Source organism: Monodon monoceros, unplaced genomic scaffold, assembly GCF_005190385.1.
Source record: "Monodon monoceros isolate NGI ecotype Baffin Bay Population unplaced genomic scaffold, NGI_Narwhal_1 Super_Scaffold_18, whole genome shotgun sequence".
Classification (NCBI taxonomy): Eukaryota; Metazoa; Chordata; class Mammalia; order Artiodactyla; family Monodontidae; genus Monodon; species Monodon monoceros.
In genome coordinates this window covers 158,206,269-158,225,441 of record NW_021703774.1, presented here as the reverse complement: position 1 = coordinate 158,225,441, position 19,173 = coordinate 158,206,269, and the positions used below count along the sequence as shown (strand labels likewise).

The 19,173-nt window shown below is 50.0% G+C and overlaps 1 protein-coding gene across 1 annotated transcript in view; it reads left to right on the top strand.

Moving 5' to 3' along the window:
- PTPRU (protein tyrosine phosphatase receptor type U) overlaps positions 1–19,173 on the top strand; it is an 88,281-nt gene that overhangs the window by 28,157 nt on the left and 40,951 nt on the right. The window contains exons 8-15 of the mRNA XM_029227027.1: positions 6,067–6,375; positions 11,127–11,236; positions 11,584–11,785; positions 12,139–12,241; positions 14,762–15,035; positions 15,820–15,856; positions 16,647–16,786; positions 17,032–17,127. Coding sequence (XP_029082860.1) covers positions 6,067–6,375; positions 11,127–11,236; positions 11,584–11,785; positions 12,139–12,241; positions 14,762–15,035; positions 15,820–15,856; positions 16,647–16,786; positions 17,032–17,127 — 1,271 coding nt within the window. The remainder of the gene's footprint in view (positions 1–6,066; positions 6,376–11,126; positions 11,237–11,583; positions 11,786–12,138; positions 12,242–14,761; positions 15,036–15,819; positions 15,857–16,646; positions 16,787–17,031; positions 17,128–19,173) is intronic.

Below are 19,173 nucleotides of genomic sequence, written 5' to 3'. Positions count from 1 at the left end.
GCTGATCCGGGAACCATCTAAAATAGTTTAATGCCATATGTAGAGAGACCCTTGGGTGTTGGGTAAGAGTATTCCAGTGGAAGTTCTTTCTAGCTGAGGAATCTGAGTCAGGTTACTTAACCTCCCCAAGCTTTAGTCCCCTTGTTTTATAACATGGGAATGATAATAATCCTTACCATACAGGGTAAGTGTGAAGATTCATTCAACACGTGTTTACTGAGTGCCTATCATGTGTCACATACTGTTTAGTTGCTAGGGATATAAGACTGCGACCAAGACAGACAAAAGCCACTAGTGAGTGAGTTCCTCGTGCCGGAGCTCTGCATGGAACTCACATTCTGGCGGAGGAGACAGTAAACAAGTGAAATATATGGATGGTCAGATGATGACCAGGGCTGTGAAGGTTAAAGCAGGAAGGGGGATGGGGTGTGGGGGCAGGAGAATTGTCATTTCAAAAAGGCTCAGGGATTGTTTTGCTGAGAAGGTGACATTTGAGCAGAGACCTGAAGGAGGTGAGGGACAGTGCCACGCAGGAAGCTGGAGGAATTGCTGGGGGAAGGGGCATTCCAGGCAGACGTAATAGCAAGGAAGTCTGTATAGCGTGCTTGGCATGTGTGAGGAGCAGCAAGGAGACCAGTAGAACTGTGGTCTAGTGACTGAGGGGGAGCTGGCAGGAGAGAAGTTCAGAGTCATGCTGGGGATGTGGGACTCAGAGCCATTTTACGCTGGGTGGGCTGGGGAGCCATTGCGGGTTTGGAGAGCAGGAATGACATCACTTACTATGTTTAAAAGGATCACTTTGGTCCTTTTGTGGAGAATAGATTCCAGGAGGGCAAGGGGACCAGAGGAGAGACCAGTGAGGAGGCTACTGCAACAATTCAGCTGGGACATGGTGGAGGCTGGGAGCTGGGAGGAAGTAGTGGTGGTGGTGGTGAAAAGTGGTTTATTTTCTGGGTTTGTTTTGAAGGTAGAGCTAACTGCATTTGTTCATGGATTGGATGTGCAGTGAGAGAAGGAAATAGAAGTCAAGGATGGCTCCAAGGTGTTTTGCTTGAGCAGCAAGAAGGATGGAGTTATCATTTACTGCGAGGGAGCAGACTGCGGGAGGAGCAGGCGTAGTAGACGGGGTGCCATAGATAAGGAGTTCTGTGCTGGAAATGTTGACTTTGAGATGCCTATTAGACGTTCAAGTGGAGATATCTATCAGGTGGATGGATTTACGAGTATGGAGTTCAGGGAAGAGGTTCGGGCTGCAGATATAAATTTGAAAGTCATCAGTATAGATATGGTATAGATGGTACTTACATCCATGACACAGGATGAGATCTCTTATCATGGTGGTTCTCAACTGGGGGACGATTTTGTCTCCCAAGAGACATCTGCAGGGTCTGGAGACATATTGATTGTAACAACGGGGGGTGGGGTGCTAATGGCGTCTAAGGGGTAGAGGAAGCCAGAGAAGCTGATAAACATCCTACAGTGTATAAACAGCCTCTTCAACAAAGAATTATCTAGTCCAAAACGTCAATAATGCTGAGGTTGAGAACCCCTGATTTAGTCCTTAGATTTTAGGGAATAAGCGTAGGTGGAAAAGAGAAAAGCAGTGAAGCCTGAACCGTGGGACCCTCCAGTGTTTTGGGTTAAATGCAGGTGATGGCATGCAAATGCATTAAATGCCTGTGAAGTATAGTGCCTAACACACAGTAAGCACTCAGTAAATGACAACTATTGTTGCTATGGTGTTTTAACTCTTCAAAGCCAGTTCTGGTCAGGTACTTAGAATAAAAGAAATCAGAGCTGGGGATCCACAGAGAATCTCTCTTCTACGCTCCTTAATGTACAGATGAAACCCAGAGAGAGGAAGGCACTTGCCTGTGATCATACAGTGGGTTAAGAACCCATGTTTCATGGTGACAGCTGTTGTTCGTTCCCATTTCACAGATGAGAAAACTGAGATTTAGTCACTTGCCCAAATCTACGCAGTGAGTCTGTAGCAGAGTCAGAACCAACGTTGGAATGTCCTGCCTTCCAGTCTAGTGTTTGAAACTACCACCACCGTCACGACCACACCATCAGGAACAGCAACAGCAGCTGCCATTGTGGGCTGAGTGCCCACTTTGTGCCAGCACTGCTAAACGCTTCACATAGGCTGGCCGGGACGGGACCTGGGGCAGGGACCAAGCAGACAGGATCTGGACAACTCACCCTGCCTTCTCTTCGTTGGCATCACCACCCCTCCTTGCTTAGACGCCTTGGCCCATAGTTGTTTTGCTATTGGCCAGCTGTGTTGTCATCTCCCTGGTCCCCATGAAACTCTGCTCCCACAATATTATTTAATGTAAAAACAATAATATAACGTCAGTAGAAGGCATTTAAAAGAAATCACTCTAAATCTCACCATCCTAGCCCAACAGCTGTTTTAGTTTTCCTGCCTTCTTCAAATCTCTGCCCACATGCCTACAGTACACATTTCACACCCTTGTCATTGGGATGTAGAAAGCATTCTGTATTCTGCTTCCTTTTCTTGGTGGTGTTACATGTGTTATGTTGTTTATAATTATGTTTATTGGCTGTAGGAGTCCACTGAGTGTCTCCATATGGCTGGGCTATTTGTCTCTAGATTCCTATTATTGTGAATAATACCATATTGAAAAATTTAGTGCTTATCGTGCTTTGTTTCCTCCTTGAGCTATTTCTTTGAGATAAGTAGCCAGGGGTGGTTTAAGAAAGGACTTTGACATATATTGCTTTAAAAATGGCCGCACTAATTTATACTGTTACTATAAAGGGTGCTGCTGTATATAAGGCTGTGTCTCACCCTCAGAGTGCACATATTAATTAATTAACTACTATAAGTTAGACCATCTCATGTAACTCTCACACTTGCTTTTCAAAGTAAGTGTTACTGTATCTCCATTTTTTAGTCAAGGAACTTTGTGTTCAAAAGGGGGTTAAATCACTTGCCTGAAGTCACAGAACTAATGAGAGGTGGAGATGATAGGATTTGAACTCTGGAGCACCCGACCCCACTCCAAAGCCCCTTCCTCAAGAAACAGTTAAAGTTTCAGGGTTATTGAATCCTCCTTAACATCATTAAAATCATTTTGGCCTAATTTAGCAGATGTTAACTGTTAGCCTTCTTGTTTTAATGTGCATTTTGACCTTTGATCTCTGAGTAGCCTACAGCCATATGGAATTTAGAGAGACGGGGCTTTGAGGTCCCCAAGTTCTGTTTTGCCAGTGTGTGCTGGCAGCTGAAGAGAGCGTGTCTGGGTGCCAGATGGTTTTTGGAAACACAGAGAGACTCATGAATTCACACCCCTCAATCAACATATCAGCCTTTAGTCAACAAACTATTTGAGCCCCTGGATCTGCCCAGATTTGTTCAGGGTGGGGAGAGAAAGAAATGTGAGCTTTCTTTTCAAAGACCCCTTCTTCTAGCGAGGCGGATGGGGGCTAACACAGCTGTTGGAGAATGAGATACCCAAGCACGAGGGTGAAAGTTTCATCCTCCAAGTTAGAGGTTACCATTTTGTGCCCTGAAAAGTGGTTTTAAGAAACCTGAGTAGGTTGCCAGTATTTAAAAATCTGGAGATTTCACACACACAAATCGGAATTTCTGGCTTCTCTTAAGAAATGGGAGGATCTGGCAACCCTGAGCCTGTAGTCCTGCATGGCGATATCTCCTGGAACTGAGTGGCAGCTGCCCCTTTTGGATGGGACACTTACAGTCTTGTTGGTCATGGTCCCGACCCAGCCTGTGTTACCGGTTTATATTTAACATTTCATGTCCTTTCTCTAAATGCTGCCAGATGGTGAAGGAAGCAGTACACTTTGGCCAAACCTGGAAGGATGGCAAAGAATGTGGAGCAGGTGTTCCCGGGGGTGGGGATGGTGTGAGCAGAGCTGCAGGGAAATGAGATCCACTCTCACTAGTGCAAATAAAGCCATGGTACTTGGCTTTAGTAGACATAGACATAGACATAGACATAGACACTGACATAGACATACACACTTTGGGACAGGACACATCGGGCAGCCAGGACCAGAGCCAGAAAGTCAAGGAATAAAGCAAGGATCTCTGAACAAGATGGCAGAGTGAGCACGCACCAAATCCTCCCACTCCTGTCCAAACACATTAAGAACGATGGGTTAAAACAAAACTATATAGAAAACCATTAGGAAGATCTCTGTGCACCAGGAACGGGAGAGAAAACACAAGTGTGGTAAGTGGGCTTGCAGCCAGCAACCCTCAGGTTGCGGTGAGCAGGGAGCCAGCCCTTTAACGTTTTTGTTGGGTGGGGATTGGGTCTGCCTCGTTTGTGGGGAGAAGAGAGCCAGGCTCTCTGTAAGAAGTCAAGAGGTGGGCCTTGCTCTTAGCATGTGCTGAAATCTCTCTTTGGTGTTCTGATGCATGACTGGAGACTGCCACTTGCCTGTGGTCCAGGGAAGGAAGGAAAGCTCCTGGGCGGAAACAAACTTGCATTGTGCTGTCCTTGGGACCAGTGTCTAAAGCTGTGCCACCTACCCAGGCACTCCCAAGTAAAGAGCAGCCTGATGTTTCTCTTTGCATCATCTTTGTAAAGAGCATCCTGAGCAAATTAATCGTATAAAAATGATAACAGGGTCATACTTAATGATCTTAAGAGGGCAAGCAGTAGTGCTTTCTTTCCTGTTCATTAAGGTGTGTCCTGAGGTCCTCTAACTGGGGAAACTTTGCAGGTGTCACAGAACCTGCACAGTCAGGGGGCAAGAGAGAAGAGGATCATTAGTAATCTTGGCTTCTTCCATCATTTTATAGATGAGGAAACTGAGGCCCAGAGATTTGCTTAGGATCACACAGCTGGTCAATGCAGATGCAGGATGGGTCTGAGCCCCCTGGGCTCCATCCTGGCTTTGCTTCAGAAGCCTTGATTTCTTTACTTATAAAATGAGGATAACTTTCTGGTTTTATGGAATCATCAAGAGGCTGTAAAGCAGAGTAATATACACCTCTCTTGTGTTGGGGTAGCTGCCTCTCCAGAGGCATTGGTGTGATTTATTTTTATTTTTTGGACAGTGAATTTCTCATGGGGAGGCAGGGTAGTGGTGGTTAAGAGTGTGGATTCTGAAGCCAGCCTGTCCAGGTTTGGATCCCAGCTTTACCACTTACTGTCTGTGCGACTGTGGGCAAGTTACTTATCTCTCCTGTGTGCCTCCATTTCTACATGTGTGTAACAGGGCTAATAATTGCACCTGTCTATTGGATTACAGAGAGGATTGAATGAGATAAAGCATTTTAAAGCCTCTGAACAATGCCTAGCACATACAAAGCCTCTAATAAATGTTAGCAGCCATTATCATCATCATCATCATTATCATCATCTAACAGATTGTATTTCCCTTTTTGCTTTGGCAGCCAGGAAACTCACCACCTAATTTGAATCTTATCTTTATTCTCCACATAGAACCTAATGACATGCATTTCTATTTTCCTAACATTCTCTGGCATTATTTAACTATTTGCCTCTCATTTCCCCCATCATCCTGACTTCCCTATACTATTGTATCGTATATATTACTACAAGCTGTTTTAGAACGAGTTTGGAATTAATAAATTAAGGAAAATACAGCAGTTGATTGATTCAGACTGTCTTGACGTCCTCCAGCACGATCTTGAAATAGGAGGTGAACTGTACTATTAAAAAAAATTATAGCTAAAATTTTCAAGGGCCTGTTGTGTATTGGCCATTATTGCACATGCTTTGCATGTATTACCTTAAACCTCACAGCCATCCTATGCGGTAGGGCCTATTAGTCCATTTTGCAGTTGAGAAAAGTAAAGCTCAGAGAGGTGAAGCAGCTTAGCCAGTGGTTGCCAGCTGCAAGTGGCAGAGCCAGGATTCAGATGTGGCCCCGCCTGACTCCAAACACACTTTTACTCACTGTTTGCTCTTCTAGGGGGTCTCTTGGACTCTTGGGGGCAAAGGAAGGTTGATATCAGTCAGCTGAATGATGTTTTCTCTCCCATCTACTCTTCTTTTCCCATTTCTCCTACCATTTCTCTCTGCTTCCTGGGTTGCCCAGAGCCCATGAGGGCCCCCAAAGGCCTGGCTTTTGCTGAGATCCAGGCCCGCCAGCTGACCCTGCAGTGGGAACCACTGGGCTACAACGTGACACGTTGCCACACCTACACTGTGTCCCTGTGCTATCACTACACCCTGGGCAGCAGCCACAACCAGACCATCCGGGAATGTGTGAAGATAGAGCGGGGTGTCAGCCACTACACCATCAGGAACCTACTGCCGTACCGGAATGTCCACGTGCGGCTCGTCCTCACTAACCCCGAGGGGCGCAAGGAGGGCAAGGAGGTCACGTTCCAGACGGACGAGGATGGTAAGAGGCCCCCTGATTCCCAGTGTCCTCGGTGCCTCCCACAGACTCTGCATGTCTGAGACTGAAATCGCTGTAGGAAATTATTTGCTTAGGATTAGACCGACCGTATAACAGTGAAGTAATGATACTGATATCTGTTCCCCCGAAGACTTTGGGTTAAGATGGTATATTTCTTCCTTACTTGTTTGGGAACATTTAGCAGTGAAGTCATTTGGGCCTGGAGTTTTCTTTGTGGCAGGGTTTTTTAATAGTAGTTTTAATTTTCACAACAGATATTGGAATATTCAGGTTTTCTACTCTTGTATCAGTTTTGGTATACTGCGTTTTTAAGGAGTTTGATCATTTCACCTAAACTGTCCCATTTCTTGCCACAAAGTTGGTTATAATACTATTTTTTTTTTTTTTTTTTGCCGTACGCGGGCCTCTCACTGTTGTGGCCTCTCCCGTTGCAGAGCACAGGCTCTGGACGCGCAGGCTCAGCGGCCATGGCTCACGGGGCCAGCCGCTCTGCGGCATGTGGAATCCTCCCGGACCCGGGCACGAACCCGCGTCCCCTGCATTGGCAGGCGGACTCTCAACCACTGCGCCACCAGGGAAGCCCTATAATACTATCTTATTATATTTATTGAACATTGGTAGGATCTATAGTGCTATTCCCTTTTTCATTCCTGATATTGGTAATTTGTGTCTTCTCTCTTATTCTCATGTTTCTCATGGTAAGGGTGTATAAATTTTATTAGTCTTTCCGAAGAGCCAACTTTTGGCCTAGTTTCTTTTCTTTCTTTCTTTTTTTTTTTTAATTTGTTTATTTTATTTATGTGTTTTTGACTGTGTTGGGTCTTCATTGCTGTGCGCAGGCTTTCTCTAGTTGGAGCGAGCAGGGGCTACTCTTCATTGTGGTTCACGGGCCTCTCATTGCGGTGGCCTCTCTTGTTGTGGAGCACAGGCTCTAGGCTCGCCGTCTCTAGAGCGCAGGCTCAGCAGTTGTGGCACACGGGCTCAGTTGCTTCCACGGCATGTGGGATATTCCCGGACCAGGGCTCAAACCCGTGACCCCTGCATTGGCAGGCGGATTCTTAACCACTGCACCACCAGAGAAGCCCCTAGTTTATTTTCTTTATTGAATATTTTCTATTCTTTATTTCTTTTTTTAAAAAAAATACTTTCTTTGGATTTGATCGGTTTTTCTTTTACCTTTTTTTTTTTTTTTTTTTTTTGCGTTACGCAGGCCTCTCACTGTTGTGGCCTCTCCCATTGCGGAGCACAGGCTCCGGACGCGCAGGCTCAGTGGCCATGGCTCACGGGCCCAGCCGCTCCGCAGCATGTGGGATCTTCCCGGACCAGGGCACAAACCCATGTACCCTGCATCGGCAGGCGGACTCAAAACCACTGTGCCACCAGGGAAGCCCTCTTTTAGCTTTTTGAGATAGAAACTTATTAGATCATTGATTTTGAGCATTTCTTTATTTCTAATATATACATGTGAAGCTATAAAATTCCCTCTAGGCCCTGCTTTAGCTGCATCCCACAGGTTCTGATATATCCTATCTTCAGTATCATTCAGTTTAAAATATTTTCTAATTTCTGTTATGATTTCTTCTTTGACCCAAGAGTTATTTAGAATACATTGCTTGATTTCTAAGCAATTGGGATTTTTCTAATTATCTTTTTGTTATTGATTTTTAGCTTACTTCCACTATGGTCAGAGTATATACTCTAGTTTTGGTCTTTTGAAATTTGATCCTTGCTTTATGGCCTGACATATGGTTAAATTTTGATAAATGTTCCATATCTACTTGAAAAAAATAGGTGTTCTGTCCTTGTTGGGTGCAATGTTCTACTTATGTCAAGCTAATATTTATTAAGCATTTACTATATGTCAAGCACTATTCTGAATGCTTTTCATGTATTAATGCATATGATCCTCACGACAACCCTATTTGGTTATTTTCTATTACCATTCCCATTTTACAGATGAGGGCACATAGCTAGTAGATGGGTAGCAGAGCTGGGTTTCAAACCTGGCCATCTGTTTGAGAGTTGTTTTTCTTAACAGCTACACTCTAATGCCAGCAAAAGCGTTCTCCAGATTGCTGTAAAATCCCAGGTAACCCCAACCTCCTTGGTTAATAGTTTTTTCTTTTGTTTTGTTTTTTGCTTCCTCACATATGCAGTTTTCTGTTCTTCACAGCAGCATCCCAGATATAAAATTCAACTCCTTCCTTGATTTCCAGAAAACCCCACTCACTTGAGGCAACGTGTATCCTCTATGCCCTGCACTGATGTGCTGAGGATTTGCTGGGGATGGGAGTGAGGACTAGAGGGGTTTACCCTGAATCACTGCAAATGTAGGAAAGGAAAAACAACTTTTTTCTTCTACTCATGTTAGGTTCATTGGTTGGGGCCTTGTAAATTAGATGGAGAAAAGACAGATTAACAAGAGAAAAACAAACAGGAGTTTATTTTTATTTATTTATCTTATTAAAAAGTTTTAAATTGAGGTATAATTGATTTACAATATTGTGTTAGTTTCAGGTGTACAGCAAAGTGATTCAGATATAAGATATATATATTCATATACATATTTTTTCGGATTATTTTCCATTCTAGGAAATAGTAGTTTATGAACACATGCATCACCCATAACAGGGGAGTACTCAGTGATGAGTAACTCAAAGGGGTGGTGAGAACTTGGACTTATATAGTGTCCTAACAAAAGGACAATGAATTTTTAGAAAAGTGACAAGACAAAGGAAAAGGACTTTGAGCTTCTAGGGGCAGCAAATTAGGGGAAGTCAAATATATGGGGAAACTAATGGTAGTCTGTAAAGTTTTTTAGGTAGATTCCTCCAGGCTGATAAGGGTCTAGTTTTCTCAGTGATTAACTTCTGTCCTTTCTGGTAGAGAGGGGAAGGGGGCACCTTTACAAACTTATGTCCTACTTTTAGGCAAATAGGGGGAGGGCAGAGAATTTTTTCTCATGTATGCTCCTACATTGCCTTCTCAATTCAGCTCAAAATAATTCTTATACCAAGTGGCATATTTTGGGTAGCATATACTGATACGCTTCTTAAGTAACCTCAAACTGAATATCAGACTGCTCCATTCTTAAAATCTGTTGACCTTTCCCCTCCCCCCCTGCTAGGTACGTTGTTGTGGCTGCTTCACACCCCCTCCCCCAGCCCTGGCCAGGCCTCACTTGGGTTACTTGGTTTTCTTTCTTCTTTCTCTGTCCCTCTTCTCCCCCCTCCCTCTGATAACTGCTCATTATTTAATATTTTTTACTCTTCACTGAAGTATTAGTATCATACTTACGGGAGGTGTGCTTATCTTAAGTGGTCAGCTCAAAGCATTCTCAAAGATGGCACACATCAGGATAACCACACCCAGACCAAGAAAAAGTATTACCAGCAGCCCAGAAGCCCCCCTTTATGCACCCTCCCCCTCACAACCTTCCAAAGGTAAGCATTATCCGGACCTGTGATGCCACAGATTAGTTTCTGCTTCGTTTTGAACATTACATCAGTGGGATCATACAGTGTGTACTCTTTTTATGACTGGCTTCTTCCTCTCAGCTTTATGCTTGAGTGATTCAGCCATGTTGTGTGTACAGTTCTAGAGAATTCACTCTCAATGCTGAATGGTCCATTATGTGAATATGCCACATTTATTTTTCTTATTTGCTATTGTTGGGCATTTGGGTTGTTTTCAACTATTTTAAATTGTGCTGCAAATAAAATTCTTGTAGATTCTTTTTTTTGGTAGATATATACATTTCTGATGGATTTATGCCTAGGAGTAGAATGGCTAGGTTATAGGATATGTGTTCATAATAAGTAGATATATCCAATTTTCCCAAGTGGTTGTATCAATTTATACTCCCAGTAGCAGTGTGTGAAAATTTCGGTTGCTCTGCATCCTCACCAACACTTGGAATTGTCTTTTTCCGTTTATCGTTTTGGTGGGTGGATAGTGGTGTTGCCTTGTTAACTGTTCATTTTAACACAAGGCACTTGAGCTGTCCCTGATTGTTATCTGGGTTTCTGCGTTCCCCTATCTTAGGAGTTCAGCTTCCCCACAACATTTTATCAAGGTGTTTTCCCAAACAAAGGCCGTTCTCTTCCTAGAAGAAATTCCCTGAGCCTGCTGTTAAGATGATACCTTAAAACAAAACAAAACAAAAACCAAACCGTACCTGAAAGGGCTTCTGCTGAAATGTTGACAGTATTTATCTCTGGGTGCTGGAACTGTAGGTGCCATTAATTTTCTTTATGCCTATTTTGATTTTCTACATTGAACATATTGTTTGTGTAATTAGTGATTTTTAGACAAGAAAACAGCTCCACCCATAATCCTGCCACTCTAATGCGGCTGTTTTCATTTTTCTGGCAAATGTCTGTATTTTCTGAAAACCACTCAACTGGAACAAAATAGGAGCATTCATTCTTCTCTGCCAAATGCATCCTGCACAGTGATGAAGGTGCCAGCCGCCCTTTTCCAGTACTCAGGCGTAGCTGAACCGTATGAGATGCTGATATTTATTTGCCTTGGGGCTTTATGTACATCGCATCATTTAATTCTGGTGAGGGAGGTGTTATTTTCATCCCCATTTCACAGATGAGGAAGCTGAGGCTTAGAGAGGCTGAGTGGTCCAAGCATTCCAGCTAGGAAATAGCAAAGCTGGAATCTGAACTCAGGTATCTGGTTCCAAAGCTTGCTTTTCCCTGCCCCATGTCGCCTTTCCCTTGCAGTGCCTGGCGGGATTGCGGCTGAGTCCCTGACCTTCACTCCGCTGGAGGACATGATCTTCCTCAAGTGGGAGGAGCCCCAGGAGCCCAATGGCCTTATCACTCAGTATGAGGTGGGTTTGGACCCTATTACAGCTGGGGCCCCTGGTGGAAGGTGGGCCCACAGGTTGGAGAGGGAAGTGTATGGGGCGGAGGAACACAGGTGATGATCGGGATTCCTTCCACTGTGGCTGTGGTCTGTGCCCCATGTGTTATGGGGACAGAGGCCCTGACGGCAGAAGAGAGAGGCGAAGGTGCCCAGAGGCCTGGACTAAGGGGCATCCACGGTCCCCCCACCAAGCTTCTCCCCTTTGTCCAACCTTATCCCTAGCTCACCTGAACCATGATGGGTGGGAGGCTATGGGACTAGTGATACCCTTCCCCATCCCTGTGCCCGCCTACCTGCCCATCCTGCCCCCAGATCAGCTACCAGAGCATCGAGTCGTCAGACCCGGCGGTGAATGTGCCGGGCCCACGGCGTACCATCTCCAAGCTCCGCAATGAGACCTACCACGTCTTCTCCAACCTGCACCCGGGCACCACCTACCTGTTCTCCGTGCGGGCCCGCACGGGCAAAGGCTTCGGCCAGGCGGCGCTCACTGAGATCACCACTAATATCTCAGGTGAGCCCCACCCAACCCGCCCTGGCCCCTTTGGAGGAGGCACAGAGTCTCAGGGTTCCATGGGTAGGGGGTGAGGCTTCCTGGGGGTGGTGATGGAGGGCTCCTGCTGAGATAAATGTACCATTTAGAGGTTGAGGTCAGGGGTCAGGGAGGATTAAATCAGAGGAGTCTAGAGACTATGATCGGTGGAATCCAAGGGCTGAGGTCAGGGGTCAGGGAAGCTCAGGTCAGAGGGAATAAGGAGGCGAAGGCTGAAGGGGAAGAGATCTGAGGACAGGGGTCAAGGAGGCTGGAGGCCTGACCTTCCTGGTCCAGTGGCCGGGCTCTGTGCTTATGTCCTGTCCCTTCCCCAGCTCCCAGCTTTGACTATGCCGACATGCCGTCGCCGCTGGGGGAGTCTGAGGACACCATCACCGTGCTGCTGAGGCCGGCGCAGGGCCGCGGGGCGCCCATCAGGTGGGGACGCCTGCACGGAGGGGCGGGGGGTCAGGGCCATAGGGAAGAGGCCCCTCCTCCGACCCAGAGTCCCCACCCAGGCCAGCTCACCCTTGTCCGTCCTCAGTCTCACACTAAGGGTTCAGAGTGTCAGGAGGAGGACATTCTGTGATCCCGGGCAGGCAGGACGTCTGCAGCCACTCCCCTCTGAGGCCGCAGGGTGCCTGGTGGTGACTGTCATGAGATCTGTGGACAACATCCAGCCTGGAGAGGGGACTGTTCAGGCCTCTCCAGAGGGCCTCCTTCTGACACCTTGGAGAAGTGAACTCTGGGGGCCTTATTTTTCCCAGCATTTTCCCTGGAGGATCCCATCCAGGGAGACACAGAGATGGGCTTTCTGGAAGGCTAGTGCAGCCAGCCAGATGGGGCCATCTCTCTGGAGTGGCCAAGAGCTTGGCCTCCTCACTTCTTTGCAGAGAAAGCTGATGCCATAGTGGCTGTTTCTGTTGGGGAGAAGGTGCTGGAGACAAGATGTGTGTGTGTGTGTGTGTGTGTGTGCGCGCGCGCGTGTGTGCACGTGGTGAAGACACGTGATGTGTGTGTGATGTGTGAGTGTGTATGTGAAAGAGAGTGAGCGTGTTTGTGGAATGTGTGCACATACTTCCTGTCAGCCAGACATCATGTTAGGGACTTTACCTGCATGAGTCATGTTATCCTCGTGGCAGCCTGTGGAGTGGGTATTAGTACCCTTATTTTACACATCAGGAAACAGGCTCAGAGAGCCTGAATAATGAGCCCCCATGGCCACAGAGCTGGTAAACGATAGCGCTGGGATTTGGAAGCCAGGTTTGTCTGCAAAGCCTGTACCTTTCCTTGAAGTCACAGAGCCTCCCTGCCCCCCTGGTTCACCTCCTCCTACCATAAAGTTTCATGCACTGGGAGAGGGTGACAGCCTGCATTTGGGCATGGGAGTGTCCTCTTAAGCCCCCCAAGAAGGCAGTGGGTTTCCCAGGTGCCCTTGACACCCCCTCATTTCCTCACTCCTCCCCCCTTCCACTCTTTTCTCCTGCTTTGGCTCCCCTGTGTTTGCCACTGCAAAGCCTGCCCTGGGCTGATTCCCAGACCCCAGGAAAAAGTCTGGGCATCTCAGGGGCATTTGGCATTTTGCAGGAGCCTCAGGGCCCTGTTGCCTCTGAATCTGGGAGGAGTTGGGAAACCAGCATCACCTTCTCCTTTCCTTTTCCCTTGGGGGATCCTGTGAGCAGGCCTGGTCAGCGTCTCTCAGGGATGATGATGGCAGGGCTGGGTCTGGGCAAGGGGTGGACCATGTGAGGGGGAGAGGCCTGATGGCTGTGCAACCTTGGGCATGTCCCTTCACCCCTCTGAGCCTCCCTTAGGTGCATCATGGGGATCATCCCAGATCAAGATGTGCTTCGTTCATGGCTAATGATTATTATCATCTCCTGGTGGGACTTCGGGCCAGGAGAGGCCTCACGTCAGCCTGGGAAATGGAGGGTTGAGAAGGGCCTGGGCTGGTTAGTGATGGAATGAACCTGTCTGGCCCAAATCCCAGGGTGCTGGGGTGATTCCCTCCCAACTTGGAAGCTCAAAAGAAACAGCTGGAGAGCAAGGAAAAGGCATTTCTACTTTGCCAGAGTGCAGGCTGTCAGTATGGGGTATCCCATGCCAAGACGTGACCGAGGCCGGGACTGGAAATATTTAAATTTGTCAGCATTCATTTATTTACTCTTGGCTCTGTTCCACAGAGGATTTGGAGGAGTTCACAGCAAGGCCATTCAGTAAAGTGATGAAAATAAATAGAAACACACAAGTCGGGATCAGGAGACACAAATCAGAGGGAATACAGACCAGGGAACACAAATCAGCCATCAGGACCGGGAGATGGCAGGCTCAGAGTTGCAGTCTCGAGGCTGCCTCCGGGTTGGGAGGGTACTCGAGCTGTAGGGTTAGTGTGACCTCGTTTGCCTGCTAAGTGACCAGCTCCCCCACTGGAGGGCAGTTCCAGGAAGCCTACATCCCCCAAGTGCCCAGCACAGGGCCCATGTCTGAGCTTAGTAAACACTTTCTGGATGAGTGAATGCATCATGTCTTACTCGAATTTATTGTGGCCTAGAGGGACCTGTCGGGAACCTGGTTGGAGCCTGAGGCTTGGGGTTCCCAGGCCCTGGAGGACTCATTGAGGAGTCAGGGTGGGGCTTTAGGGCTTGGTTCCCTTAAGCAGGGCTGACATTCTTTCAGCCTTAGTTACAGTAATAACAGCTGACAGGCACTGGCTGCTTGCTAAACTTGCCTCCTTCCTCACCTCTACCTTATGTAACAGTCCTGTAATCACTCCCATTTTACAGAGGAGGAAACTGAGGCCCAGGGAGCTTAAGTGACTTGCCCAGCTAGTAAGAGGCAGAGCTGAGATGAGCCCTCTCCTGGGCCTGACCCCAAAGCCCACGCCCTTAGCCACCAGATGGCTCTCCCTGTTCTCTGGCAACTGTGACCACTGCGCTTCCCCCCCCCCACCATGGCCAGTGTGTACCAGGTTATTGTGGAGGAGGAGCGGCCGCGGAGACTCCGGCGGGAGCCAGGCGGCCAGGACTGCTTCCCAGTGCCGCTGACCTTCGATGCGGCGCTGGCCCGAGGCCTGGTGCACTACTTCGGGGCCGAACTGGCGGCCAGCAGTCTGCCTGAGGCCATGCCCTTCACCGTGGGTGACAACCATACCTATCGTGGCTTCTGGAACCCACCGCTTGAGCCCAGGAAGGCCTACCTCATCTACTTCCAGGCAACAAGCCACCTGAAGGGGGTGAGGGGCCGGCCGGGGTGGTGGCGGGGCCGGCTGGGGGGCCAGGATTGGCGACACCTTGGAGCAGGCTGCTACAGAGGCCAGAGACCCACCCCCACCAGGCCCTACCCCCGTCCTGATCCCGCCCCCGCTGATGAGCCTTGCCCTCCGATAGCTCCTCCCACTCCCAGCCCCGCCCACTCACCTGAGCCCCTCCCTCCTAACCCCAGCCAGCTTCTCTCCAGCAGTACCCCCTTCTTGAACCGTTTTTCCCCAGACTCTTTTCTACCCAAGCTCCCAGCCTGGTCCCTGCTGCCCCCTGAGGCCCTGGTCTTCTATCTCAGGCTCCTCTCTCTCCAGAGGGGGTCCATCTCAGGTTCCCACTTTCACCAGACCTTGAGGAGGCCTGGGACCCGCCTCCTCCCTGAAGCCCCGCCCTTCTCCAGGCTCCTCCCTCCTCGGGTCGCTCCTTCCCAGGCCGCCCCCCTCCTAAGCAGACCCCTGGATCTAGGCCCCACCCTCATTTCTGAGCGCCTCCCCCAACCAGCCCTCTTCCCATGCTGTTTCTTTCTGTTTCCACCCATCTCATCCCCCTTTCCTAAGGCATTACCCTATTGCAGGCTCCTTCCCTCTTGGCCCCTCCCTCCCTGGTTCCCCCCAGACCCTCTTGCCAGGTCGGGTGTCTTTAGTAACAGTCCACGCCAGAAAAGCCCTGACCAGGCCCAAGACACGCTGTCTAAGATTCCCTCTGGGGAGGGTCAGGTCTTGACTTCAGCGGTGCTGAGACCCCCATCTGTGCCTCCAGGAGACCCGGCTGAATTGCATCCGCATTGCCAGGAAAGGTAATTCCCCTGGGTTCAGTCCTTCAGTAGAGGGCTTCTTACTTGCTGGGCTCTGGGGAGGTGGACCCTGGGTTCCCAGGCCTGTGGGAGCAGAGGAGGGTGGTCCGGCAGGCTTGGGGGTCAGGAAACATCTCCCTTTCTTGCTCCCTATGTGCGCCACCTCAAGGTCTCCTTCTTCCAGACTGGGCAGTAGGGACAAACCCTCATCCTGCCATGGTCACAGAAGGGGCCTTGGCAGGGGCCTGGAGGAGGGTGAGCCATTATGGTCGGGCCACGGGGGTGGTGGGTACTGGACACTGAGGTCTGTATCTTCCCCCTTTCCTATGGTGGGGAGAAGTGGGGACAGCGTGGACCCTGTGGTGTAGGGATTGTCCCTGCTCCCAGATGGGGAGTGTGGTTGGTTCCCCATCCTGAGATGCCCTAACCATGCCCTGGGTACATAATTCTCTGCCCCCATTGTCTCCCAGGAGGGCAAAAAGGTGGGGTCTGAAGGCCCCACACATCCTCCATCTCCCGTCCACTGAAGGACGGGGAGGATTTGAGGAGGCAGAGAGGTGAAGGGAGCTAATATCCCTGATAGGGGCACAGGGCGCGTAAAGCCTCTGCCGCGGGAATGCGGAAGGTGGGAGGGATGGTGAGGAGGTGGGTTTGATTGAAAGGCGGGACCTGTGCTGAGGATGAGGGGCAGATGTTTACTCCTTGGGGCTTAAGGTGGCCCGGGTTTATTCCTTGGGGCTTAAGGTGGTCCTGATCTCCCCTCTGATCCTTTGTTCTGCTTTGTTCTTCCCAGCTGCCTGCAAGGAAAGCAAACAGCCCCTGGAGGTGTCCCAGAGGTCGGAGGAGATGGGGCTCATCCTGGGCATCTGTGCAGGGGGACTTGCCGTCCTCATCCTCCTCCTGGGGGCCATTATTATTATCATCCGGAAGGGGTGAGTGAGGCCGGTGCCCTGGCCCACCCTAGGCTTCTCTCCGTCAGAGGCCTGGTGAGCAGAGAGGAGGCTGGGGGCTGGTCAGGCAGTCGCCTGGCGGGTGTGTGGAGGGCTGCCAGCCTGGGCATCAGGCCTGTGGATGGACCCAAGCCGGGTTGGGGGAAGCCCGAGACTCTGCAAATGGAGCTGCCCTAGAGTGGCTTGGCTGGAGCCCAGTTCTAGCTGGTGCCGGGTGCCACTGTCCAGGCAAGGGCACTCACTGCCGGCTGCCAAGGAGCCGTGCTGGGCGTGGGCACCGCCCTCCTGTGCCTGCTGGGCTGTTCTGATGGGGATGGTGTGGAGGTAACCTGACTTGGAATCCTCAGACCCGCCCCCGAAGGTCTTCGGCTCTCTTGTCTGCCCTGACCACGGGGTTGTGGTGTTGATCCTGAGGTGGGGGCAGGGCTCACTCCACTTCAAAGCAAGGACCCTCTGCGCTTCCCTGGCCCCACCTTCTCCTGGGCTCAGCTTGCCCTGGACTCTGTTACTGTTGATCCCTGAGGAGTCCTCCTGGGCCCATGACTCAGAGGAGACCTCCTTCCTGCCTGTGCCATCTCCTGGGCCTCAAAGGTCCAGTCCTTGTGTTTGTGAGGGATGCATTTTCCCAGTGCATTTTGCAGTGGGCAGAGTGAATCCCAGCATATCTTAGAATCCAGAATTTACAATTTTGGAGTTTTAGAAATCCAGGATTTGAGATTCTGAGAATCTCAGAATTTAGAATTACAGAGGCTCAGAGCCCAGAAACTGAGGGCTGCCATGTAGCTCAAGGACGTCTAGTCTAGTGGTTTTCCAGTCTTTCAAAAGCAGCAGAACCCACCTTCAAAACACCAAATAAACCTCTCCTGGGAGCTCAGTATATGGAGCAGCTGAAGGCTGAGCCTCCGGTTGGAGCCGAGTGGGGACTTCTGAGACCCCTTTGCTCTCCCTCCCCACCCCACTGCATTCCCCACCAGGCAGCCCCAGGATACTGTGGTCCAAGCCCCTTAATTGAGGGATGGAGATGCTGAGGCCCAGAAGGGGCATGGACCTGCCCAAGGTCACCCAGGGAGCCAGAGGCAGAGCCTGCTCCACCCTCTCCCCGCCTGGGCTCTGCCTTCTGTAGCCCTTGCTGCTGCCAGGCTGGGCACACATGGGTGTGTTGGCTCTGGGTCTCTGGGATGCCAGGAGCAGATAAGCAGGATCCAGGGAGATGAGGGAGAACTGGCCAGGGCCCCCTTGCCTGAGGCCAGGCAATGATAGGAGAAAAACTCTCCTAGAGAGTCTGGGGGTGGGGCATGCCACCGATAGGGTGGCGTGGGGATGTCCAGTCCAGAGTGCTGGGCTCTGATTTTTCCCTTCCCGTAGTCCCTGTACAGATTCCTGAGACAAAATGTTTTAAACTATCATTTAATGACTATTAATCTGTGCCAGGAGTTCTATACACATCAGCCATTAGAACAGGAGTCATTGAGCACCTCTGGGACTCAGAATACATCAGAGAATTCTTCCTTCTTGGATCCTGGCCCACGAAGCAGATCTAAGTCCCTTAGACAGGTCAGGAAACTATCATTAAGCGACTTGCCCATGTCACTTGGCTAAGTGGCAGGTCCTGACTGAACCCAGGCCTGACTGCAAAGCCCATCCTCCTCACGGCTGGGCACGAGAAGGGCCTCACCACAACTGGCACACAGTAGGTTCCTGTAAGTGGCAAGGCCCTGGGTGCTGGGTAGTGGTGCAGATAGAGAGGGCTGTAAGGGAGGGGTCAGATCTTGGGGGTTGCAGGTGGTATTTGAGGCTCTAGAAATTTACCCTCAAGGGAAGATTGGCAATGTAGGGGATGTTACCCACCCCTGCAAAGAGAGCGCCAGGCTCAGGAGAGGATGGGTCAGAGATGCTGCCAGAGCCTCACTAGGAAACCCTCCACTTTATGCAGCTGCTACTGGAAGCCTCTAGGATCCACCCCACCCCCCACCCCCCTGCCCCTCCTTAGGTCCTCTAAAAGCCATTCGGTCCCATTCTGTAGCACCTCGCTGCATCCCCCGAATCCTGCCCGACCTTCAGGGTCCACTGTGCTCCTGAGGGCTCCCCTAGTCTGCATTGTGGGGTGCCATGGGACAGAGCAGCTCTGGCAGGGATGGGGGTGTTCAGATCAACCTGGGGTACAGATGTAATGGACAGATTAGGAGGTTGCGGAGAGAGGGCAGCTCCCAGCTAGCCCCCGTGCACCCTGGTCCGCCCTGCGGACAGTGAGGCTGGATGCACCTGCCCTGGGGAACTCCGGGGTGCCCCTGGCCAGTTGGATCCCTTGGTTCCGCTTCCAGAGACCCTCCCCACATCCCTTTGCAGCCCTCCCCGCCCCGCCCCCCCCCC